The 24,563-nt window shown below is 59.1% G+C and overlaps 2 protein-coding genes across 5 annotated transcripts in view; one reads left to right on the top strand and one right to left on the bottom strand.

Moving 5' to 3' along the window:
• The first annotated feature begins 3,014 nt into the window (after positions 1 to 3,014).
• On the top strand, positions 3,015 to 15,764 carry BOK (BCL2 family apoptosis regulator BOK). The gene is made up of 5 exons (XM_058698513.1): positions 3,015 to 3,128; positions 3,449 to 3,700; positions 6,379 to 6,507; positions 13,814 to 13,977; positions 14,978 to 15,764. Exons 2-5 carry the CDS (start codon positions 3,478 to 3,480, stop codon positions 15,101 to 15,103), a joined length of 642 nt encoding a protein of 213 aa, XP_058554496.1. The 5' UTR covers positions 3,015 to 3,128; positions 3,449 to 3,477; the 3' UTR covers positions 15,104 to 15,764.
• Positions 15,765 to 23,272: 7,508 nt separating this feature from the next.
• The window catches only part of THAP4 (THAP domain containing 4), a 42,068-nt gene continuing 40,777 nt past the window's right edge, over positions 23,273 to 24,563 (bottom strand). For all 4 annotated transcript variants that reach the window (XM_058698417.1, XM_058698414.1, XM_058698415.1 and 1 more), the window contains one exon: positions 23,273 to 23,538. In XM_058698417.1, the coding sequence (XP_058554400.1) occupies positions 23,419 to 23,538 (120 nt within the window). In that variant the 3' untranslated portion in view covers positions 23,273 to 23,418. The remainder of the gene's footprint in view (positions 23,539 to 24,563) is intronic.

Below are 24,563 nucleotides of genomic sequence, written 5' to 3'. Positions count from 1 at the left end.
TAAACATAGGCATCTGTCAGTTATGTCCAGTGATTTGTCACTTCCACGTGGGGGCCTAGGAAGTCTTTCTGCACCCATCCATGCTCCCCAGGAGGAAGGAAGCAGAGAATGGGATCTCACGTTCTATAGGAGGCTGTGAGTGGGGCCGAAAGTTGCCTGAGGCCACGTGGGGGGAAGGTGGCAGGAGGGGGCATCCCTGTCTCCTACGTGCAGACATAGGTTTTCCCTCTGCCAGAAGTACATTCCAGGGGCCCCAGGGGTGGACCCCAAAGTTCACAATCTGATTATGCACAGTCTTGCGGAGATACCGTGGGTAAATCCCTTTCCGTTCTGAGCATCCATATTCCATATTTCCATCTTTAAAACACAGGGAGGTCCCAAACCCGAGTGCTCTGCAGAAATGCCAGGGCAGACTCTGTCCTGACACTGCAGACCCTACACTGAAGAGGTCATTAAAATGCACACTCACATTTGAGAGCCCTGTAGCTTTTCTACGTGACAAGCAAGTTTTTACATGGATTCACTAGTCCAGGCCTCTTGACAACCACACAAGGTAGGTAACTGTTCTATAGATGGAGAAGCCAAGGCAGCAGAGGTTCGATAGCTTTCCTCGATTCTTGTAATGTTCTACATACGTTTGGGTATCAATGCTTTGTTGGCCTTGCAAAATGAGGTGGGAAGTATTTGCTCACTTTTTAGTCTCTGGAAAGGTTTGTGTAAGGTTGGTGATATTTCCTCAACTGTTTAGAGGAATTCCCCCAATGAAACCATCTGAATTAAAAAAAAGAAAAATGGGGCACCTGGCTCCGTCAGTAAAGCGTCCCACTTCAGCTCTGGTTATGATCTCATGGTTCGTGAGCTCAAGCCCCTCATGGGGCTCTGTGCTGCCATCACAGAGCCTGCTTGGGATGCTATCTGTCCCTCTCTCTACCTCTCCCCCAGTTGTGCTTTCTCTCAATAATAAATAAATAAATAAATTAATTAATTAATTAACTAACTAACTAAAAAAAAAGAAACCATCTGAATTAGATTTTCTTTTGGGGAATATTTTAAATTATGGATTAATTTTATTTAATTGGTATAGGACTATCCAGATTTTCTATTTCTTCTAATGTCAGTTTTGGTAAATTGTTTTTCATGTAAATTTCAAATTTACTGTCTTGGAGTTGTTCATACTATTCTCTTATCATCCCTTTTTTTTTTTTTTTAAGATTTTATTTTAAAGTAATTTCTACACCCGTGTGGGGCTCAAACCCTGAGAGCAAGAGTTGTGTGATCCACTGACCGAGCCAGCCAGGGTCCTCTTATTATCCTTTTAACGTTTGTAGTATCTGGTTATGTCCTCTTTTTCATTCCTGATACTGGAACTTCTGTTTTCTTTTTCTTACCCAACATTTCCAGGGGTTTATCAATTCTATTAATCTCTTCGAAGAACCAACAGTTGGCTTTGTTGATTTTCTCTAATTTTTGCTTTATTTCATTAAGTTTTGCCATAGTTTTTGTTATTTCCTCTCACCTCTGGGTTTAATTTGTTGTTCTTTTACTAGCTTCTTGACTTGGAACTTAGGGCATTAATTTTCCACCTTTCTCCTAAAGCTACAAGTTTTCCTCCAAGCACTGCTGTACCTGCACCCCTCAGTGTTTTTGACAGGTCATATTTTCACTTCAAAATATTTTACAGTTTCCCTTGTGATTTACCATTAGATCCTTAATTATCTAGAAGTGTAAGGTTTAAATACCAAGCACTTGGAGGCTTTCTAATTGTTTTGATGACACTGAGTTTTAATTTAATTCAAAGAGGACACACTTGCATGGTTTCAATCCTTTGAAATTTGTTGAGGTTTTATGGCCCAGGATGTGGTCTATTTTGATTAACATTCCATGTGCACGTGTTAGAAACATGTATTCTACAGCTGTTGGATGACGTGCTGTATGTATGTGAGTTAGGGCAGGTTGGTTAATCTTGTGGTTTGAACTGTGTGGTGTTGGTTCAAGGATAGAGGAATTGACCAGTGGGACGTAAGAGCATCTAGAACAGGTCATCACATACACCATCACTTGATTTATGTTGGGGGCTCTTGTCCAATTCAAGAGGAAAAGGATGGTCTTTTCAGGAAATGATGTTGGGTCAACTGGATATTCATATGAAAATACAAAAAAGAGCTCTGTCTGGTCCCTAGGACGCCCTTCACAAGAATTGATCTGTGATCCATCGATGTCACCGGTAAAACATTTATGCTATGAAAAGGAAACGTAGGAGACTATCCTAATGAAAAAACACCAACCTTCCGAGAAAAGACAGGGGAGCCTGGATGGCTCCTTGGGTTAAGCGTGGGACTCCTGGCTTCGCTCAGGTCATGATCTCACCCTTTGGTGAGTTCCACCCCCGCATCAGGCTCTGCACTGAAAGCGAGGAGCCAGGAGCCTGCTTGGGATTCTCTCTCTCTCTCTCTCTCTCTCTCTCTCTCTCTCTCTCTCTCTGTCCCTCCCCCGCTCACGCTCTCTCTCAAGATAAACAAATAAAGTTAAAAACATTTTTTAATAAAAAAAAAAAAGAAAGACAAATTGGACTTGGCTGAGAATCACTCCAGTTCCTTGTAAGCAACAGCAACCCCCCCCCACCCCCCCCACCCCCCCCAGCGCCACAAGATTTTTGTAGGGTCTTCAATGCGCTACGCGGCCAAGCGTCTATCTACAGCGCAAGGCCACGTGTCAGACCAGGGGCACGTCCCCGGGGCACATGGAGAACGTCTGGGAACCAGTAAGAAAACGCATTGGGTGCGAAGCCAGGGGCCCGCGCGGGGGCCGCAGCTCCAGGTCCTGCCCGGTGGCGCCGGTGGCGGCGAACTCGCTCGGTCCTCCTTAAGCCGGGAGGCGGCGGGGAGGCCGGGCCGCGGCTCCGCCCCGGGGGCTGCCTTTTCCTTAGAAGGCGAAGCCCCAAGCCTCGCCTCTCGCCGGCGGAGAGCCGCGCCGTGCGCCCCCGGGAGCGCGGACCTGCGGGGCGAGGGGCGGGAGCGCGTCCCCGCCGCTGCGGGGGGAAGGACCGAGGCCGGCGGGGCCCGCGGCCCGCAAACGCTGAGGCCAGAGCCCCCTCCCCGGCCCCGCGCCCGCGCCATGCCGCGGGGGAGGTGAGCGGGGCGACGGCCGGGGACGGGCGCGGGGGACGCCGCGCCTCCGAGGCGGGGCCCCAGGGGCGCATCGCCACCTCGCAGCGGTCCTTCTGGCGCGGGCACCGTGGGGAGCCTTGTGATGGAACCCGGAATCTCAAAGAGCGTGGCACCGTGATTTCAAAGATTTGTCCCTCCCCGCTTCACCAGAACGAACGGCCCCTCGCGGCCGGCCGCACCCCTCCAACCCCTCCCCGCTGCGCCCCCTCCCCGCGCGCCCCCTCCCCGCGCGCCCTCCCCGCCGCCGGCCGGGCCGGGGCGCTGAGCCGGGCTCCCCGCAGGTGCCGCGCCCCTGGCCCGCGTCCCCGCCATGGAGGTGCTGCGGCGCTCCTCGGTCTTCGCCGCCGAGATCATGGACGCCTTTGACCGCTCGCCCACCGACAAGGAGCTGGTGGCCCAGGCCAAGGCGCTCGGCCGGGAGTTCGTGCATGCGCGACTGCTGCGCGCCGGCCTCGCCTGGAACGCGCCCGAACGCGCCGCTCCCGCCCCCGGAGGCCGCCTGGCGGAGGTGTGCGCGGTGCTGCTGCGCCTAGGTGAGTGCGGGCCGGGGCGGGCGGGTGCCCGGGAGAAGCCCCCCGCTGCTGGCCCGAGGGGTGTCTCGGGGGCGACCCCCGTTGCTGGGCCGAGGGTGCCCGGGAGAAGCCCCCCATTCTGGGCCGAGGGGTGCCCAGGGGGCGACCCCCGTTGCTAGGCCAAGGGGTGTCGGGGAGAAGCCCTCCGCTGCTAGGCCGAAGTTTCCCTTGGGGGCGGACAGGGGGCGGGCCGGGAGGGGAGGAGGAGGAGGGCAGGAATAGCCTTGCTTCGCTAGGCGGGCCCACCCACACTCCCCTCTTTAGCCACTGGGCCCACTGGGCCCACCCGCTGCAGAGCTCCCCGGCATGCCAGCTCCGCCCAGATCTGAGACATTCTGTTCACAAAGACTAGAAATCTCTGGGAAACAACAGTGTTTTGGTGGCTAAACTTCCAGAGTGACCCTTGTACTGAGCTGGGCACAGAAATCCTTTGTGGGACCACGTGTCCCGATGTTTGTTTTGGAAAGTAGGTCTTTGGGGTTGCTGCCTGAAATCCCCGCTGCTCTTTCCCCTTGATGTGGAGGCCTGGTAGGGCTCCCTGCAAAAGAGGCTCAGAGGCTCAGAGCCACCAAGGGGCCAGCCCGTGTGTATAGACACCTGGGGGCACTTATGGGGGGGGGGGGCGCGGTCACACGCAGCCCAATAACTGTTTCCACCTTCTCCAGGGTCTACACCCCAGAGGGGGACCAGCCCAGCTGATTCAGTGTACTTCCCCCAGGGACGGAGCTCGCTTACTGGTTGCTGGCGGTGGGCACATGGGGAGGGGATGGAGGCCTGATGGTGCGGCTCTGCGCGCAGAGTGTGGGTCCAGGCTCGCGGACGTGCTGTGTGAGAGGACACTACCTCTTCTCCAGCTGACACCGGTGTCTGCTTGTCCCTGTTTTGTGTGGACTCCGAGCAGAGCTGTGTAGACCTGGGGTGTGGGGAGACACACAGATTCCCTGGGGCGTCAGACAAGGCTGCCAGGAAGGGTGGTAGCCCACCGGGGCCTCGGGGGAGGGGAGAGCCAGTGGGGTTTGGGGAACCAGGCAGGGGTCCAGAGGGCCTAGACTCCCATGAGGTCAGCCACCCACAGCCTGTGGGGATGACACTGGTGGAGCATTCTAGAGGGCCCTGGAGAAGGTGGTTCCTTGGCCTCCCTGGGGGAGCCAGAAGGAAGTCTTGCCTCCGTCCTGGCCTGCCCTGCAGCCCCCCAACCTCCAGCCTCTGTCTCCTTGTCTGTGAGCGGGAGCTGGGCGCTGCCTCTGCCCTGGGCCCAGAGTGCCTATTGTCTGAACTTGTCTGAAGAACTTTGCTTCGGCCTCTCCCAGTCTGACCAGGCTGGTTCCTGTGCCCTCAGTCCTCTGTGTCCCATCCTTAGAGCCCCGGCATTTCCGGCCTGGGCCTGGGTGCCCAGCACCAGCCATCTCAGGAGCAGGGCCTTCGAGGCCCTTCCCCGGCACCAGGCTATGTCCGGTGGCTGGGACTCAGCCCTGCCGGGTGGCCAAGGAGGGAGATGGCCTGGCCCCCCAGGGTGCTCTCCTTCATGTCTGTTTGCTGCGTTCTGCTCTTGGTGCCGCTCCGCACTAGCCCCTTCACGGCCGGCGCTGCCTCCCTGCCCCCCAGCACGCCCCTCAGCCCCTCCTCGGCACAGACGCCTAGCTCCCGGGGCAACGGCACACAGGAAGAAGAATGGGTTGCGTCCCCGTGGTCAGTGTCTTGGGGCCGGTCCCCAGCGGCCCTGAGGTCTGTGTGGGAACGGCCAGGCCGGCCCTGGGGATTTCCATGCCACCTCCTCCAGCTGCCCGCCAGCCTCGCCGGTTTGTGCTCTGCATCTAGATCTTAGTTTGTTAGATGGAGTGCAGCTGGCCTCGGGAATGACGCAGACACCCCTGTCGCTCCGTGCTGGCCAGTCCCCGGCATTTCCCCGTTGGCCTTGGCTGCAGAAGTGCCTGGGCTGGGGACACCGGTGGGAGGGCCGTGCGGGATTCCCAGCACGTCACTGCCAGGGGCGCTGCAGCGAGCGCAGGCCGTGGGCAGGGCTGCTGAGAGGGCATTTTCTCTGCCCAACGTGGCCGCCCGTCCAGACACACCCGCTTGGCACCAGGAGCCCAGGTTTGAGCCTGGGCGGTGTCGGTGGCTTGGGGCAATGGCTCAGCTTCTCGGTTCACAGAGCAGGGCCTGAGCGAGGATGCCCCTCGGAGGCAGCAGCCAGGGGCCCACCTGCGTGGGGTCGTTGGCACAGCCCCTGCCCGTGTCGGGCTCTGGCTGCCTGCCCAGTCCGCCTGCCCCCCGGGCAGCTCACTGTGAGCCATGAGTCACCCGTCAGGCACGGCCCTTGTTCCTCCTTGGGATTCCCACCACACCGGCCCAGCAGGCTTGGCCCTGGGTGGGAGTGGGGGGTGGCTGGCTTGTCGGAGGGGCGGGACGCGGAGGTAGGTCTGGGGGTTCCCAGTGTACCTCCTTGGTCTCCTGTTCCCAGGGGCCATGGTGGGGTCAAGTCAGGGTGGGAATCTGACAGGCTGAATCCAGTCGGGGATCAGGCATGTTCGGTGCCAGCTGCGGGCCGTGAGGAGTGGGCTGCTCCCAGGCCCGTGTGACGGTGGGACGAGGGTCGTGCAGGCACGGACCACCTCTGACCCCGCTGTGTGACTGCACAGGAGATGAGCTGGAGCTGATCCGGCCCAGTATCTACCGCAACGTGGCTCGTCAGCTGAACATCTCCCTGCAGTCTGAGACAGTGGTGACCGACGCCTTCCTGGCCGTGGCAGCACAAATCTTCTCCGCAGGTAGGCCTGGGTACCCCCTCCCCCAGGGCGCCCACAGGGCTGGGGTGGGCCGGGGGCAGGGCCTTCAGCACTGGGGCCTGCAGGAAGCGGCCCTCACAGCCCTGGAGCCACCTGGTGGTCACGTGTACTTTCTTGCTGCACAAAAGAGCCCAGAACCTTGACTCGAACGGTGACGTGCAGTGCCTCCCCCGGTTGTGAGGACGGTGGGCCTGCTGGGCAGCTGGTGCCAGGCCTCTACGAGGCTCTGACTGGGCATCGGCTGGGGTGGCAGCGGCCCGAAGTCTCGTCTGGGCCGCGTGTCCTAGATTGCCAGTCGGTGCTGACCGTTGACTTAGAGGGGGGGCAGCGTGTCCTGCGTGTGGCCTGTGGGCTTCTCACGGCGTGGTACCGGGTCCCCAGGGGGAGTGTCCCCAGCATCCCGGGTGGGACTGCCAGGCTCTCGGGATGCAGCCTCTGCAGGTACGGTGTCACTCTGCTGGATTGTGTTGGTCAAAGGCGCCTTGCAGGGCGGCCCCACGTGGAGGGAAGATCCATGAGGGCAGGAGCCCCGGAGCAGAGGCTCCCTGGGCAGTCTCTGGGGAAGAGCACCACACCTGTCTCAGCTGGCTGTCCCACACTCCCCTGGGCGTCTCCTGGTGCCCCAGCTGTGCGCAGGTGACGTGTGCTCCTGCCACCTCCTCTCTGTGCCCTCACCTCTGAGTTCAGCTCCTGCTGCTACCCCCAGACTCACTGGAGGCGATGGGGCACGTCCCCCTAAACCTTCTCCTGTCCCCATGTCCTCTCCTTGGAACCTGCTGGGCTCCCTGGCGTCCACGGACCTCATATCCCCACCTGTGACACCACGTCCTGTCCTGGCACCCACACTCTGTGAGTCCGTCCCTGTATCCTTGTATAACAGGTGCCAGGCTGTGCGTCTAGGTAACCAGAGCCCCAGCCCCAACCAGCACCTCCTGCCTCAGCACATCCCGTGGGTGTTTCCCTGGCACCGGGGCCAGGGGACCCCTGATGACGGGACAGCCTGCCCTGGCCCTTGGCGGGGGAAAGCTTGGGGGCCTCGGAGCCAGAGTGTTCCAGAGGCTGCATCCCAGCTGGAGTGGGGAGTGAGGTGAGCGGTCATGTGGCTAGTGGAGAGGGCCACCCTCCCTCTGGGGCTTTCTGGAAGGCATTCCGCTGCAGGAGGAAGGGCCCCAGGCAGCAGGGAGGCCTCGCACCCTCCTCTGGGAGGCGGTCCTGGCTCTCTTGCTGACCAGCTATGTGACCTTGGCCTGGGTTTCCTCATCCATGGGATGGTTGGGACAGCAGCAGAGCAGGGCTTTAGGGTGGAGGCTGCGGGGGGAGCCACGGTCCCCACCACCCGCAGATGCAGCCCACACCCTGCAGGGAAAAGAGACAGAGAGATAAAGCAGAGGGCTGCTTCATCCCATCAGAGATGAACCCCTAGCCCAGCTGACCCCACCCTCTGGGGTGACCACACGCCGACTTCCGGTAGCCTCCCCCAAGGAGGCTCTACCAGCTCCTGGCGGGCACAGTGGCGCTTGCTGTGCTAGGCTTCCCTCAGTTGTGGCCAGTGCAGTGGGGATGCAGGACAGCCAGGGATGGCCAGGGACATGGGACGGTCAGGGACATGGGACAGCCTAGGAACGTGGGACAGCCAAGGACGGCTAGGAATGCGGGACAGCCAGGGATGTGGGACGGCCAGGGACACAGGACAGCCAGGGACGCGGGACGGCCAGGGACATGGGACAGCCACGGATGGCCAGGGACATGGGACAGCCAACCGTAGAATCTAGCTTCCTCCAGGGCCACCACCAGGTCAGCACTGACCTCCCAGATAGGAGTCAGTAAGGCTAGGATGTCATGAGGCAGGTGCCTGGGTGGGCTGGTGGGAGGGCCAATTTCCTTCAGAATGTTCTAACTGTCCTGACCTGGGGTGGGGCGGGGGGAGGGCGGTGCGGGGCCGTGGCAACCTGCAGGGGTGGGCTGGGAGGGCACGTTGTGGAGAAGGGAGCAGGTGGGGCCCAGGAAGCAGGTGGGGCCCAGGGGACATCCTGGGCTGAGGATCCCCCTCCCCCTCCCTGGGCTCCTGTGTCCTGGGCCTGATGGCTGGCGCGTGGGTGGCCGCCTGTGTCTGACTCCAGGCTGGCGGGCGGCTGGTTTATGAGCCGAGGTCTGGCTTTAAAAGGAAGGCTTATCTCTGAGAATGCGGCTCTGGTCTGCTGCTGGCTGTGGGTCTGAGCGGGAAGGCTGGGCTAGGCTCCTGGGTGGTGGCTGCTATGTGGGCAGGGGACAGGGGACAGAGGGACCACTCCACCTGCCCAGCCTTGCTCAGGGAGGTGTTCGGAACGACTGGGACCACGAGGACAGGGGAGGGGCAGGGAAGAACGGGCACAGAAGCCCAGAGGCTCGATCCGCTTGCAGAGGTCAGTTAGTCTTGTGGTTTTCACTGGAGACTGGGGCAAAATATACCCCCTCGTGTTCAAGCACGTTTGGCCCTGGCCCCCGCCGGCCCCGTCCCCTTCTGGGGGCGGCCTCCACACTGGACCCGCCCCTGTGGGCTCTGCGGCAGCTGCCCCTCATCGGCTGCGGCTCCGTGACCTGCAACTGGTTTCTTAGCTTCTCTGAACCTCAGAGCCACCTGAAAAGAGCAGGGCTGCACGGAGGTGGGGTTGCAGGGCTGGCCCTCTGCTGCTGCCTGGCTCTCCGGCCACCCCCTTACCAGCTGTGGGTGCTCCTCCCACCACCCCGCTTGCCGCCCAAGGCTTCCCCTTGGTCCCTTGTCCATCCTACGTCTCAGGTCCTTAGGCCCTTTCGCCACTGGGTCAGCCCCAGCCGTGAGGTCCAGCCTTGAGGTGCTCGCCAGCCCCGTCCATCTTCCCGCGGCCCCTCCTTGCTCACACGGACCCTCCCGCTGCATCTCGCACCCCCTCCTCCCCTTGGCAGGCCCCCCTGGGGTGCAGGCCCAGTCAGGGCTGTGGCCCCGGATGGGGCAGCTTGAGGACTCCAGGGCAGGACCTGTGGAGGCATCCCCTGGGTGGCCGTGCCTCTGTCCCTGCCCTTTGTCTGCTCAGCTCCCTTCAGGGGAAAAACTGGTTTTTCTCTCCCTGGTTAGAAGTTGGCAGGGTTTTCAGTTTTTTCTTCTTAGGATGAGAGCAAAATATTTTACCACAAAGAGATCAGAAAATAGAAAAGATAACCAACTCTTAGAAAACAGTACTAAAAAGACCACCCAACCTAAAAGAAGCGAAGAATCTGAGTAGACGCTTTTCCAAGGAAGATGTACAGATGGCCCATGAAAAGTGCTCTCGTCAGCCAACCAGGGAAGAGCCACCACCGCGAGGCCCCAGCGCCCGCCCACCAGGATGGCTGGGATCAGAGGCAGGTGCACACGCCACGGTGGGGACGTGAACAGTTGAAGCCTCATTAGCCGCCGGTGGGGCCCCAGTGTGGCTCGGCTGCCGTGGAAGACGGTCGGCCTCTCTAGCGGTTTAACTCGAGTGGAGTTACCGCGGGGCACACCGGTCCTGCTCCTGGGCGTCCACCCGTGAAAAATGGAAGCACACGTCTACGCAGACGTTCAGAGCAGTGCTGTTCACAGGCAACCCAGACGTTCGTCATCTGATGGATGGATGAGCAGAACGTGGTCTCTTTGCGCAGGGGAACGCCATTCGGCCACAGAAAGGGAGACATGCTGACAGGTACCACGTGGATGAACCTTGGGGACATTGTGCCCGGTGCAAGCAGCCAGACGCAGAACGGAGTGTCGTGTGTGAGCCCTTCCACAGGGAACACCTACAGCAGGGAGATCCGCCAAGGCAGAAGACGGGTCTGCCTGCAGGGGTGGGGAAGGGGCCTGACTGCCCGTGGGTGAGGGCATCCTTTGGGGGCATGAAAATGTGTTAGGGCGAGACAGAGGCGGTGAGTGCATTAAGTGCCACTGTAATTTATGGCAACTTATTACCGTCCCTGGCTTTTCTCTCCAGACCTGAAAATACAGCCATCACGTGGAGCTCGCCACAGTGAGCACCTGTCTCCACGTGGTGGCACCGCAGAACGTGGTGTTCACCTCCTGCATCCCGTGGCAGGCACCCCGACCCTCGCATGTCAGTCCCTTCACCTGCGTCCCGGCAGGGAGGGGTGCCTGTCAGGTGCCAAGGGCACCACGTGAGCGGGACAGAGCCTGCCACCAGGACGGGCATAGCGGGGAGTGCTGTCACCACGAGCTGGCGCCCTCACGGCCTGGCCTGTGGAGCTGGGGAGCACTGCCGGCAGCAGGGAAGAGGCGGGAAGAGCACACGCGGGGCTGGGGTGGTGGGAATGGGGCCTAGAGGGGGGTGGGGGCTCACATGAGATTTCAGACTTGGATTTATTTTTAAGTCCTCTCTACACCCAGCGCGGGGCTTGAACTCACACCCCTGAGCTCAAGAGTCACACGCTCCACAGGCTGGGAGCTGGCCACGGGGCCCCGTAACTTGAATTTCTTTAGAAAGAGATGCACAGTAACAGTAATGAGAGGTTTTTTACGCAGGGGAATGATGTGGTCCGATTTATGGGGTTTAAAATTTTTCTCTTTATTGAGATGAAACTTACAGAACAATTAACCATTGTAAAGCGTACAATCGAGTGGCCGTTAGCGCATTCACAGGGTGTGCAACTAACACCTCTGTTTTCATCGCCCAGGACACTTGGAGCCCCTTGAGCATCCCCTCCCCGCCCCTCCCCCGGCCCCCAGCAACCGCCGACCTGCGTCTGTCTCCATGGATTTACCTGTTCTGGACGCTGTGCGTATGTGGCCTCTTGAGTCTGTGGCTTCCCCCGAGCGCCGTGTTTCCGAGGCTCCCCGACGCCCCATCCTTTTGCGTGGCTGTCGTGTTCCCTGGCACGGACGGACCACAGTTTGCTCTTCTGCTCACAGTTGACGGCTCTTTTGTCGCTTCCCCCTTTTGGCGATTGTGAGCAGGGCTGCCGCGAACACGGACGGGCAAGGGTGGGTGGGAGCCGGTCTGTGCACCGGCGGCTCTGCGAAGGTGCGTTGACCCGGCGGCACCACCATCCACAGACGCCGCGTCCTCAGGCTAATTCCTGCCGTGATGGTGGCTGTCTTTCCCGTCGGGGTGACAAGCTGCAGACTCACCTGGATTTAATCTGACAGGGGCGCGGGGGTGGCTCAGTCGGTGGAACGTGCAGCTCTTGATCTTGGAGTCATGAGTTCAAGCTCTGTGTTGGGGCCAGAGTTTACTTTAAAAATGAATAAATAAAGGGGCGCCTGGGGGGCTCAGTCGGTTAAGCGTCCGACCCTTGATTTTGGCTCAGGTCACGCGGTCTCACGGTTCATGAGCTCGACCCCCGCATCAGGCTCTGTGCTGACGGTGCGGAGCCTGCTTGGGATTCTCTCTCTCTTCCTCTCTTTCTTCCCCTCCCCCACTCACGCTTTCTTTCTCTTTCCAAAATAAACAAGTAAACTTAAAAAGACAAAAGAGGAGAGTCGATAATGTACTCACATGTACTCGCTAGACCAGAGTAATTGTAGTTTTTTGCTGTTTGTGAAGAATCTTTACTTGTAGAGGGGCCCCTCGTGTTGGGAGGCTGGAGGGCTGTGACTCTCGTAGCCTGGCAGGGAGGCGGGGCTGGTATCTGGGCCTTGGTTTCTGGGACCCCGGGGCCCTCCCGTTTGCTTACTGACTGGTCCGATCCATGCCATGGGTCAGAAGTTTGCTGGGTGCACAAGTCTGAAGCTGTCAGAGTTTCCAGCCTGGGGTATCTACCTGGTCCTTGGCTTTAGGGGCTATATCCTGTGACTCTGCACAGAGCACGCCCTCTCCTCAGCTTCCAGAGTCACTGTTCAGACCTGTTCAGTGTTATAATAAATCTGGACAGGGGACACACTAGATCCCAAGGGATGATGCTGTCTGGCCATTGTTCTTATTTTTCCCCTGGGTCATATGACGCTTCCTTGGTTATATCCAGGTAACCATAATCCTCCCCTGCTACAATCTGTTTTAAAGATTCTTCGACATATTCTATGTTTTCTCATGGTATCTTTTATAACTGATATTTTAATGAGCATGAGGAAATTTGGGTACAAAGAGGAATGACTAATAATTATAATTACAATGACAACGGTAATACAGCCACAGAAAATAAAGTGCCCCCCGCATGTTACAGCAGTGCTCTTCCAAGTGCTTTGTGTTCGTTAGTCGGAGAATTAAGGACGGTGGGTTCGGGGAGGAGGAAGATTAAGAGAGGTAAGAAAGAGGGGAGGCTCGGTGGCTCAGCTGGTTAAGCATTCGACTCCTGACACCCGCTCAGGTTGTGATCTCCCGGTCATGAGATCAAGACGCACGTCGGGCTCTGCACTGACAGCGTGGAGCCTGCTTGAGATTCTCAATCTCTCTCTCTCTCTCTCTCTCTCTGCCCCTCCCCGCCAAAAGAAATAAACTTAAAAACAATAAAGTTTTAATCTGACAGATTGCAATCTATATCTTGTTTCCATTGGCCTTTCTGTGGTTATTTGTGAGGTGGGCATTTTTCAGATGTTTCATGTATCTGTATCTTTTCTTCTGTGAAGCAGCTGTTTATTCTGCGTTCATACTTCTTTTGAAAGGTTTCTCTTTGTTCTCGCTGAGTTGTAAACTCTCTTTACACGTTAAGGAAGCCCACACCCTAGAATTTCGGGCATTCTTTCTCAGACTCCGTTCATCGGCCTTTTCCTCCCGGGCGGCCCCATCTTGGTGCCACTGCTCAGGAGCTCTGGGTCTGGGGAGGGTCACCCCCCTCGTGGGCCTCAGCTTCTTCATGTGGGGAATGTCCCGGTGCCTTCACACGGCCGTTCGGGAGACCGGACGCGCCCGGGGCAGGTGTGGCTTGACGCCTCTTACTGGACACAGTGTGCAGCTCCAGGTCACTTGGCCACCCTCGCCCCTGGCCTCCGTTTCCTCCTCACTGAACTGCCTTGCTGTCTTATCGCCTCCTCCAGCAGACGGTGGGCCGTGCGAGGTTGTCCTGGGTGCTGGCACGGGTGTGCGGGCGGATAATGGGGGCTTCGAGAATCTCCAACTAAGAACTACCCGTGAGGGTGGCAGGACTGACCTGTGATGGAGGGTGGCTGGGGCTCGTGCCTGGCGGTCAGCTGGCAGGGCACCTGTCCAGGTGGGGTGGAGGCTGGCACCCTGGGTGCCCACCCCGGTCATCAGTGGGAGGATGGCAGGGGGCGTGGCTCAGAGAGGCCCTTCCTGCGACCCCGAGGGCTGGACTGGAGCCAGGGTTTGGGTGGCCTTCTGCTGACCGGCGTCTGTCTCTCTCCCTGCAGGCATCACGTGGGGCAAGGTGGTGTCCCTGTACTCAGTGGCTGCGGGGCTGGCCGTAGACTGTGTGCGGCAGGCCCAGCCCGCCATGGTCCACGCTATCGTCGACTGCCTCGGGGAGTTTGTGCGCAAGACCCTGGCGCCCTGGCTGCGGAGGCGTGGCGGATGGGTGAGGGGCACCTGAGGTCCCGGGAAGGGGTTGGTGGGTGGGGCAGGGGTGAGGCCCAGCTCCCTCCAAGGCCGGAGCCTCCCCCCACCTCTAGGGCTAAAGTCCTGCTGTCCAGGAGTCCCCCGCAGGGCAGAAGCTGGGCTGCAGCCGTGACCCCTCTGTCCAGGAGAGGTGGGGCACATCGGCCCAGCCCGCAGGGATGCGTGCAGGCGTACTACCCATCAGTCCCCGCGCCCCAGCCGCCCGTCCAGCCCTGGCCAGGCTCCCACAGGAGATCTCAGTTTTCTCCTCTGTAAAATGGATGGCAAGCAAGGGTGCGCGAAGCTGGCTGTGGATGACAGGGCTCAGCCCTCTGCCGAGGTTGGAGCCGAAGGCCGAGGTCGGGCGGTTCTGGGGCTGGAGGCTCATCTGGAGTTGGCACTGCGGGAGGCAGGGGGAGGGACACCGCCTCCAGGGTGACTTGTGGCTGTGGGTGTCCCTCAGCAGGGACCCCGGGGCCTCTGTCCCTCCTGCTTCCTCTCCGTGGAGCCAGCAAGGCCGTGAACACCACGGTCCGAGTCTGGACTGTAGAGAAAATACTTCATTTCTTAGCAGGAATAGGAAGAAATAGTGGCTGTTCCCTGGGGTTCTGGAAAGCTGTGTCCACTCCTGTTCTAAGGGAGAGTCTGAAACTGGGTTTGGCGTTTCCTGGCGCCCCAGGCTCCACAGGGCCAAGGCAGAAGGAGGCCGGGGGTTGCGGGGACGTGGCTGCAGGTAGTGGCCATGGGGCTGGCGGTGGAGTCCTCACGTGGGCACCGCAGGCTTCTCCCGTCGGCTGGCCACTCCCTGCCTCCACCTACCTCCTCCCTTCCCTTCTCGTGGCCAGGTCGGCCCCACGTGGGTCTTCCATCCGGAGTGGACCACGGGCCTTCCCTAACGGCCTCGCGCACCCCCTCGTGGGTGTTGGTGGGCATCCCGTGTGAGGTGCTCTGCCCTCTAACTGTGCCCTCTTCCCTCCCAGACCGATGTCCTCAAGTGTGTGGTCAGCACCGAGCCCGGCTTCCGCTCACACTGGCTGGTGGCCGCACTCTGCAGCTTCGGCCGCTTCCTGAAGGCCGCCTTCTTCGTGCTGTTGCCAGAGAGATGAGCCGCTGGCTCGGGCAGAGGCCGAAGCCAGGCTCTCCGACCCAGGAGACCCCCGGCCCTCGAAAGCGCCAACGTCCTCCCCAACCAGGCTGGGAACGCTCCGATCCTCAGAGCCCCGCCTCGGTGCCGGAGGCCCTGCGCTGAGCCCCTCGTCCACAGACCCTGGCCCTCTAGAAGGGGAAGCAGGGGGGGCCTCCCTGGCCTGGAGCTGGGTTTCAGTGCCTTCCTCTGGAACGCTTCCCTGTCCTCTTCCATCTGGAGCCATGAAGCCAGGGTCACCATCCAGGTCCCAAAGGAAGGGGGCTGGGAACGCCAGGCTGTCACTTGATGCCCGGGTCCCGTCCGTGAAGGGTGACCACGTCAGGACGTGAGCTGGGCTGTGGGCCCTGCACATTCAGTCGGAAGGAGACCCTGGCCTGGCCAAGGCTGGAGGAGCCGTGGGGTCTTACTGACCTTGTAAACAGGGCATAGAGCTCATGTGCTGGTTGCTTAATCCATTTCTGGAGGGAGCGCGTGTGCCCCTCCCATGGCGGGGAGGCTGTGTTGTGGGGACCAGGGGTGTGGGCTCCAAGCCGGCACGCCTGACCTGAGAGCACAGGAGCCTGTGAACAAGAAGGCTGGTGTGTGTGCGTTCAATCCCAATAAAGTTTCATGGCAACAGAGGTGGCCCATCTGCTTTCTTGATGCCTCTGCCCTGCCCTGCCGCCCAAGGACGGGACAGGAGGCAGGTGAAAAAACACAAGTGCGGAAGCATCCCAGCACGCTCCCTGATTAGGTCGGCCTCTGCTGCCATGCACCGTGACAGGGAGCTCCACACGGACACATTCGTGCATGCACGGCGTCATGGGCACACACGCACACACACACCAGGAACAAATGCTCAGCGGTCCCACCCTGCACGACTCCTCAGTCCAGCCCGGCCGTTCTCCTCCCCTCGCTTTGCCGGCCACAGCCTCCGTGCCCCTTCCCGGGCTCCCCCTTGGCCCAGGGGCCTGGCTGCTGTGTGTCCACCTCAGGGCCGGCTCCGGGCAGTCCGCACCCCCGGCTTTCTGATGAACGGACATTCTCCCCACGTGGGCCCGACTCCTGCTCAGGCCACAGGCACACAGTGCTGGATTCTGCCACTCAGTCTCCCTTGGTCTGGGTTTCCCTTTCTGTACAACGTATGGCTGAGACAGAGGAAGGCTGAAGTCAGCTGGCCCGGCCCTCCCATCCAGCCTCCCAGGGAAGCGGCACAGGGTGGGAGTCGGCTGGCTGTAAGGATGCTGCTCCCTCCGAGCCCTGCCTGCCCTCCTCTCGCCCTGGTGCCCGTGACGGGGGCAGGCGATGCCGGTCAGGTCTTCGTTGCCCGCTGGGCCTGCCCCAGCTTCCTCCCTCACCCCCTGGACCCAATCCTGGGGCAGGCTGGCAGCACAGGACAGCAGCAGGGTCCGAAACCGCAGGGAGATCGGGCGGGGGCTGTCTTCACACACCTCTGTTACAGGACGCGGTAGGAGAGAGGCTCTGTTTCCAACAGCAACAAATAGATAAGACTCCTCTGCATGAACCCGACAGTGAGAGAGCCTGTGTGTGGAAGGCTCGTGTGCCTTCAAGACCCCACACGGACTTGAGCAGACGGAGACACCATGTTCCGGAGAGGAAATCCATCCACAAAGAAGACAATTCTTCATAAGCAAATTTACAAATTTAAAGCCATCCTTGTAGACACATCAGAATGACATTTTTTTTCTAGATTTAAACGAGCTGATTAAAAAAATTTTTTTAAGGTTTATTTTATTTTTGAGAGACAGAGACAGAGCACGAGCAGGGGAGGGGCAGAGAGAGAGAGGGAGACACAGAATCCCAAGCAGGCTCCAGGCTCCGAGCCGTCAGCATAGAGCCCGACGCGGGGCTTGAACTCACGAACCGTGAGATCGTGACCTGAGCCAAAGTCAGGTGCTTAAACTGACTGAGCCACCCAGGCGCCCCCGAACAAGATAATTTTAATGGGAGGAAATTTTCTTAAAAAGCAAAAATAGGGGGGCGCCTGGGTGGCGCAGTCGGTTAAGCGTCCGACTTCAGCCGGGTCACGATCTCGCGGTCCGTGAGTTCGAGCCCCGCGTCGGGCTCTGGGCTGATGGCTCAGAGCCTGGAGCCTGTTTCCGATTCTGTGTCTCCCTCTTTCTCTGCCCCTCCCCCGTTCATGCTCTGTCTCTCTCTGTCCCAAAAATAAATAAAAAACGTTGAAAAAAAAAAAAAAAGCAAAAATAGGGGCGCTTGGGTAGCTCAGTTGGTTGAACGTCCAACTTTAGCTCAGGTCATGATCTCACGGTTCGTGGATTCAAGCCCCACGTCGGGCTCTGCGCTGACGGCTCGGAGCCTGGAGCCTGCTTGGGATTCTGTGTCTCCCTCTCTCTCTCTGCCCCTCCCCTGCTCATGCTCGGTCTCTCTCTCAAAGAGAAATAAAATGTTAAAAAATTTTAAAAATGAAAAAACGTAGAGCCAGAATGAATTTTTTTTTAATTTTTTTTTTTAATGTTTATTTTTGAGACAGAGACAGAGCATGAACGGGGGAGGGGCAGAGAGAGAGAGGGAGACACAGAATCGGAAGCAGGCTCCAGGCTCTGAGCCATCAGCCCAGAGCCCGACGCGGGGCTCGAACTCACGGACCGCGAGATGGTGACCTGAGCTGAAGTCGGACGCTTAACTAACTGACTGAGCCACCCAGGCGCCCCCAGAATGAATCTTGCAAAGGAGAAAGGCGAGGGAGAAGCCCGCCTGTAGCTGAGCCCGGTGTGGCGTCTGTCGCGGAACCGCGAGCACCAGGCCAAGTGCAGGCAGGCAGTCCGGGGACCTGGGACCGCCAGAGCCAGACCCCAGTGCCTGCAGAACTGAGTCCGCGAGTAAGGTGGGGTAAGAGACAAGATGGGACCCGCGGTCCCAATATTCACGGGGACAAGTTCCAAGGGGATCAAAGACCTAAGTGTAAAACATGAAATAAGCACTGGAAGAAATGGGTGATTTTCTCCGTAAGTGGGGAACAGACAAAACCTTCCTAAGTATGACGTAAAATTCAGGAATGATGAAAGACAAAATGCATAGTGGATAAAAAGGCATTTAACGTTTTCAAAAATACTTGTCACCTGAGACAGAAAAGAGTAGTGGGCACCAGGGCTAGGGGTCAGGGGACGGGAGTGACCATCATGTGGTGGGGGGGTTCCTTCCGGGACAACAAGGATGGTTTGGGAGTGGGCAAGGTCACGGTTGCCCGAGAGGATGAAGGTACTAAATGCCGCTAAACTGTACTTTAGTTACTGCTTAAAATGGCGAACTTTACGTCATAACAGTGTGTTTTCCCTCAATAAAAAAATTGTAACTGAACGTTCATGTCAGCATTAATATTCCAAATTCAAGAGTGCATCAGCTACAAACACCCAGAAGAAAAAAATAAAATAAGAGAAATGCAAAGCCCAGCTAGCCCAGCTCCCGTTCCCTGACGAGCGCCCGGCTGGTGGGGCAGGCGGCCTCCCACAGCCGTGGGGGCGGAGGGCACAGCCCCCAGGGGTCGGGTCCCCTGTGCCGCTGGCCTTGGGCTGGCAGCCCCCCTCCCGGACGTCCCGCCTGCGTGCGCCGGCAGAAACCCAAAGCGGCAGGTTACTGGTGGGGACATCGTGAGGCCCGCCGAAGACCGGAAGCGGGGTGGGCGTCCGGCGGGAGGGGACCTGCTTGGTGAGCCGTGGCCTGGCTGCCCCAGAAGCACCTGCAGCTGGGGGCGGGCAAGTGGGCCCTATTTTACGGTTCTGGCAATAAAGTCACATCGGGGGTTTTGCGTAAGCAAAGCCACCTTGCGGAGTCAACCAGAGGGTTACGCAGGGAGCTCGTGTGGCGAGCCGGTGCCGGAGGCACCAGGGAAACCGATGAGTCCAGTTCGACTGTATCTGGACTCGCTCTCTCTGCTGGGAAGGGGCAAAACCAAAAGGAAAAACTGCAGACGTCAGGCTCGGTCCGTTGTCACGGTGTTACTCCTCTGAAAACGCCATGTACCTGGAGACTAAAGCAACTAATATTGCAAAGAACCAAGATTTTTCACCTTAGAAGAGGTAGGATCAAAGAGTTTAGGTGAAAAGTTCTGCGCTTTTAGAGCGCGAACTGGAGACGGCACGGATGCTACGCTTTTCCCCATAAACACGAATGTGAGTCCCCTGTGCTGAGGCAGCCACGGGGAAGGCGCCGACTGCATGGCGACCTCAAACGGGCCACGGCGGTGCCGAGACCATGAAGTGTAACTCCGTTTCTGGCTCTGCCCACGCAGGCGGGAAGCAGGGCAGCGGGCCTGTGGCCTCTGAGCACCCCGCCACCAGAGCGGAGGCCACGGGACACAGCTGTGCGCTCTGGCCTCTGAGCACCTCCCACCACCTTTGACCTCCCACCCATGACCTCCTGTCCTCTGAGCACCTCCCGCCCCTTTTGACCCGAATCACAGGTTCCGGGCAGCAGGAGCAGCAGAGGAGCCTTGGGTGTGGGCCTCCACTTGAGGTGCTAGGGCTTTCTGACGCAAATGGCAGCCGGCTTTCCGCTGGGAAGTTACTTCAGGGCGACCAGGCTCAGCCTGATGCACGCGGAAGGAGTTTCTTCCTGACAATGCATCCCCCAGTGCAGGAGTGACTGCAGTTGGGGTGCCTGGCCGGATCAGTCGGGGCAGCATGTGACTCATCCCAGGGCCGGTATTTTGTTTTTTAAATGTTTATTTTGAGAGAGAGAGAGAGAGAGAGAGAGAGAGAGAGAGAGAGAGAGAGAGAGAGAGAGAGAGAGAGAGAGAGAGAAAGTGTGTGTGTGTGCGCGCGTGCACGGTGGAGGGGCAGAGAGGGAGAAAGAGAATCCCAAGCAGGCTGTGCTGTCAGTGCAGACCCCGACTTGGGGCTTGATCGCGTGAACCGCGAGATCATGACCTGAGCTGAAATCAAGAGTCAGATGCTTCACCGACGGAGCCACCCAGGTGCCCCTCGGGGTCGGTATCTGGAGCCCCGTGTTAGGCACAGAGAGTACTTGAAACAAAGCAGTTAGCGGGGAGGCCTGTCCCTTCCGCCTCGGAATGCCTCTCTCCGGGTCTCTGACAAGCCTTTCTATTCCTCTCTCTCTCCCATCTGCCTCTCACACCACGGCTCCAGGAAGAGAACAGTGTGAGGTCCATGCAGCTCTCTGACTATCATGTAGCCAGCCCTTCAAGAGAGGGGGTCGGGTGTCCCGGGGACCATGCTCTGGCCCTAGTGGTGGCAGGACTTGTCCCTCTCTTCCCAGCCCTGCCCTGGGGGCTGTAGAAGAGCCTGGGGATTTAGTGGTCCAGATGGCTGGAGCTAAAGGGGCCAGGGAGTGGGCAGGCAGTGTGTCCGTGGGGTGTTCCCCACTCCCAACAGCTCCCACCCGTCCTGCCTGACAGAGGTGCTGAGGGGGCCCCTGCGATAGGAAGTGAGTGGTTCTCCGCCGCCCACCCCCACTCCGGAGACTACAACACTAGACAGAATGTCTCCTGCTGTGGTGCTTCCCCATCCGTGATCTCATGCATTTCCCCTACGATTTCCTTCTCAGACAGGCTACTCTGGCCATGGCACTGACTGGCCTTTTAGACCAGGGCCTCTGAGAGCCTTGTAGGAGAGGACGAGGATGTGGAGGGGAAATGTCAGGCCTGAGCCAGCGGGTAGGTCACGGGTGGCTGGGTTGAGCGCAGAGAGGCCTGGAGGTGGTCAGCAGCTCTGCGATACGGACTATGGCTCTGAGCCCCCGCCACCCCAGGCTGTCAGAATAGGAGTTTCCAGGCTCTTCTGAAGACGCTGTCTCCTTGGAAATGCCCCAGAAATTTCCATAGTCTCCTCAGTTTCCCAGGAGAGCCTGGGATCCCAACGTCTGGCTTGTCCCTGGAATCCCTGCCTTTCCTTCTCCTGTTTGTGTGGGTGGTAGCAGGGCCGCTGGGGAATGTGGCGGGAGGCGCCCCGCTGACACCTGCACGAGTCTCAGCCTCCCCCTCTGACGGCTGCGACTGGTTTTCCTTTCTGCCTCTCCAGCGCTGCAGGCACGACCGAGTCACAGAAGGAGAAGGAGGGAGGCAGGCATGGCGTCCAAGGTGGGCATCCGCTGGGATCTCTGATCTAGCCAGGAGCTGACTCCTCAGCTCCTACCTGGGGCCTCCCTGACCCACAGATGCCCCTGAACACACGCAGAAGGCAGGAGTCGCAGGACCCGGGTCCTACCCGCTGTCAGCAGCCGTGCTCGCTCCATGCCGCTCAGCTCCAGTCGGGTGGGAAGGGTCGGAGGGAGCGGAGCCCCTCTTCCCATCAGGACACTGCTGACCGGTTTGCAGTTTTCACTCCTCTATTTTGTTAAATAAAAAATATGCCAGACCCGATAAAATACAATGGCTCTGTGAAAAAGGAAAAAGAAAAGTGCCCGGCTGCTGGGAGGAGCATGCCTGCTGATTGGGGGACTGAGTTCAAGCCCCACGTTGGCGTGGAGATGACGTAAATGTATAAAGAAACGACCACACTGGTAAGGCGGCCAGTCTGCAGCGCTGACCGTGGGGCTGGCTCAGGAAGAGATCCCCCATGGTGGCGGACTCCCCAATGAGAGACGGGGTCAGCCCCCCACCACTGGGGCCTCTTAATTTTAGCATCAGCAAAGGGCGGCAGTTGGACAGGTGACTGCCGGAGTGGCGACAGAAGTTCTGGGCATACACGGTCCAGTGAGAACTTCCATCCACGGGGACAGAAGGGACGGAGGAACAAGACAGACACACCCCCAGTTCAGCCTGGGGAACACCTTGCGGGTTTAGGGACCCCGTTCCCAAACAGCACGGGGGAGGGACCAGACCGTGCCGCATGTTTGCTTCTGGTCCTGGGCTCCGAGCCCACCCCGCAAGCAGCTCTGGGCGGGAGGGCCGCGGGTGGAGGCCGCCCTGCCGGCTTCCGGGGCCTCCGGTGCTAAAGTCCAAATGTTTGTTTTCCTCAAAGCCCAGATGCTGAAATCCTAACCAGAGGGGCTCTGCTACTTCCCCCTAGACTTTGGAGGGTGAAGTGGCCCGGAGTCTCGGCAGAGACCCACGCCCCACGCGGGTGGAGCCGCTGGTGTGATTCCAGCCGCAGAGACCCCAGAGAAGTGCATATAATCTACGCGGCACAGCCGCATAATCCCACAGGAGCGCGTCTCAGGGAGCCGCGTGCGGGCTGCGTCCAGCAAAGCTGGGGAGGCAGGGCCTCCACCCTGCGGGCCTCCGGGCAGGCCCGGAGCCAAAGAGCGGGACTCTGCCGCCTTCGGGTTTTGGCCCCGCCGGGGAGCGTCCATGCCGTGTCTGTCCTGCCATGTTCGGGAAGCACCTCAACTGTCTGGTTTCACACGCAGCTAGAGGGGACTTCGCCTCAGGATGAATTCATACGAGTCTCCTGCCCTGGATTTACTTGGCCTGCAGCAACCTCCCTGGCCCCTTGGTACCTGGGTCACCAGTCCTGGTCCCTCCTGAGCTCCTAGGTACTGGCCACCTCACCTGGTGCCGCCTTTGTCCCCAAGCCCGGGGTGGGGGGGTGGGCGAGGCTTGGTCCTCATCTCCCTGGGGCTGGGGCACCACCTCCCTTCACGTGGGCTCCACTTCAGGGCTGGGCTTTTAAGGTGGGGTGTTAAGAAGAAGCAAACGGCTTTGTTTTGCTTTGATACGCACCCTAAAGCAGTTGGTGGAAACGCCGGGAATTTCTTTAAAAATACTCCAGCGAAAAGAAGGGAGAAGGGACGAAGCCCTGGGAGGGGGACGGCTGGGTGGCTGGGAGACTGCACAACAAACAGAAATGAGAGCAGCGGTCTGCACAGAACAGCGGGGGCTGGGGGGGTGGGGGGGTGGGGGGGTGGGGGGGTGGGAGGGACTCACGGCCGGCCGCAGGAACGCCCTTCACCTGTGCAGATGGGGCCCCGAGACCGTCAGCTCTAAAGTCATAAAGTAACACACGATCCCCTTTGTGTCGGCTTATCACCGGCTCCCCCACTGAAGATTTATAGGTATTTTAGATCTTGCCAAAACTACCAGAAGAAAAGGTGAGGGAACACGAGAGTCACTCCTTAAGTTTTTGGGGAAAAGACTGGAAAACAAGCAGCCACCGGCAGATGGAAGAAACGCACAGTCTACACGAGGGACAATATTCAAAATGCTCCGTCATAAAAATAAAGGCCTTTTATTTGGTTTTTCTACGCCGTTACAGGAACACGTGGCAACACGCGGGAGCCCACGGAGACCTGCGGCCACACCCACACCTGCTGTGGGCGTCCACGGGGAAGCCGAAGGGTCACAACACACGCTCGGGGTCACGGGGTCACCTTCTTGTAGGTGACGTGAAGATGCTGAGTCATGGGCTGGGTAGTGGTTGCCATGGAGACCGTCTGTTCGAGTTTGCCGTCAGAATTCAGCCGGAATTTTCGGGTGATCTGAGCAGGACAAAACAAACGCAAACCCCTTAGTTCTGTCTTCCAAGGGCGGCCCTGCCACAGGCCAAGCCTGTGGCACAGGCCGCAACTTGCCGCCTCCATCGTCAGGGGCCCGTGGGCCTCGTGGTGTCCCCGCCAGCAGGTGGGGGGCGTGGGGGGGGGTGTGGACACTGGGCCCACAGCCGCCGCGGGGCGTGCCGGGGTCAAGGCGTCCTGACCTCTGCTCCGGCCCCTCCCTCTGCCCCTGGGCTGTCCCCCAAAGACCAACAGGCAAGTGTGGGACTTGGTCTCACCCCAGCCTACTTAGAAGCCAGCCATCCTTCTCTTTCCTGCTTTGTCACCGTTCACTTTCACACCCACGACTCGAACTGACGTAACACACGTTCTCGGAAAGCTCAGTACGAGCACTTTTGGAACCATGAATTAGTCAGAACAAAGTACGGCGGCCGGTGAGAAAATGCTACCCGTCTGGAACGTTTGCCCAAGAGCGTGGAACACACAAGGGCTGAGACACAACCCTGTGGCCGGGACCTTCTGGGTGTTCCGGACGCGCCTGGGGCCGCAAACGTACGAAATAGGACCTTTGCCGCAGGCCGCAGCCAACCGCTCTGTAACTGACCACCCGGCTCCGAAAAACCAGAAAAGCCACATTTCAGAAAGTCCATTTAAAGGCATCAGGGAACCACCCCGAAGCCCGGAGAGAAGGGTGTGTGGAGACCCAGCTCGGGGCGGCCCTTCACCCGAGTCGTGTGCCTGCCGTGAGCGGCTGCCTGGACCCCGAGGGGACGGCAGCTCCGATTCGTGGCGCGGTGCTGCGTGGAGCACTCTGCAATTCCACGCCCACCGAGGAGGAGAGGCTGTGGAAGCACCGCGGACTTTGGGCTGCCCCCCAGCACCGAGAGTTAACTGGCTATGGAACAGGGAAGGCCAGCTTCGAAGCGACTCAGCCTGCAACGGGCGGGGTCCGCCCCACAACACCCCTCGGTGGGAGACAGCCCCACACAGAGCCTCATGGCACCTGAGGT

Source organism: Neofelis nebulosa, chromosome 2 (genome assembly GCF_028018385.1).
Source record: "Neofelis nebulosa isolate mNeoNeb1 chromosome 2, mNeoNeb1.pri, whole genome shotgun sequence".
Taxonomy (NCBI): Eukaryota; Metazoa; Chordata; class Mammalia; order Carnivora; family Felidae; genus Neofelis; species Neofelis nebulosa.
The sequence above is the reverse complement of the archived record's forward strand: the minus strand, read 5'-3'. Positions and strand labels throughout refer to the sequence as shown.

Bases quoted from the DNA above. Each gene is read 5' to 3' on its own strand.
- BOK (XM_058698513.1), top strand. From the start codon at position 3,478: ATGGAGGTGCTGCGGCGCTCCTCGGTCTTCGCCGCCGAGATCATGGAC. The intron at 3,701-6,378 runs GTGAGTGCGGGC...GTGACTGCACAG, and splicing joins CGCGGTGCTGCTGCGCCTAG to GAGATGAGCTGGAGCTGATC. The intron at 13,978-14,977 runs GTGAGGGGCACC...CTTCCCTCCCAG, and splicing joins TGCGGAGGCGTGGCGGATGG to ACCGATGTCCTCAAGTGTGT.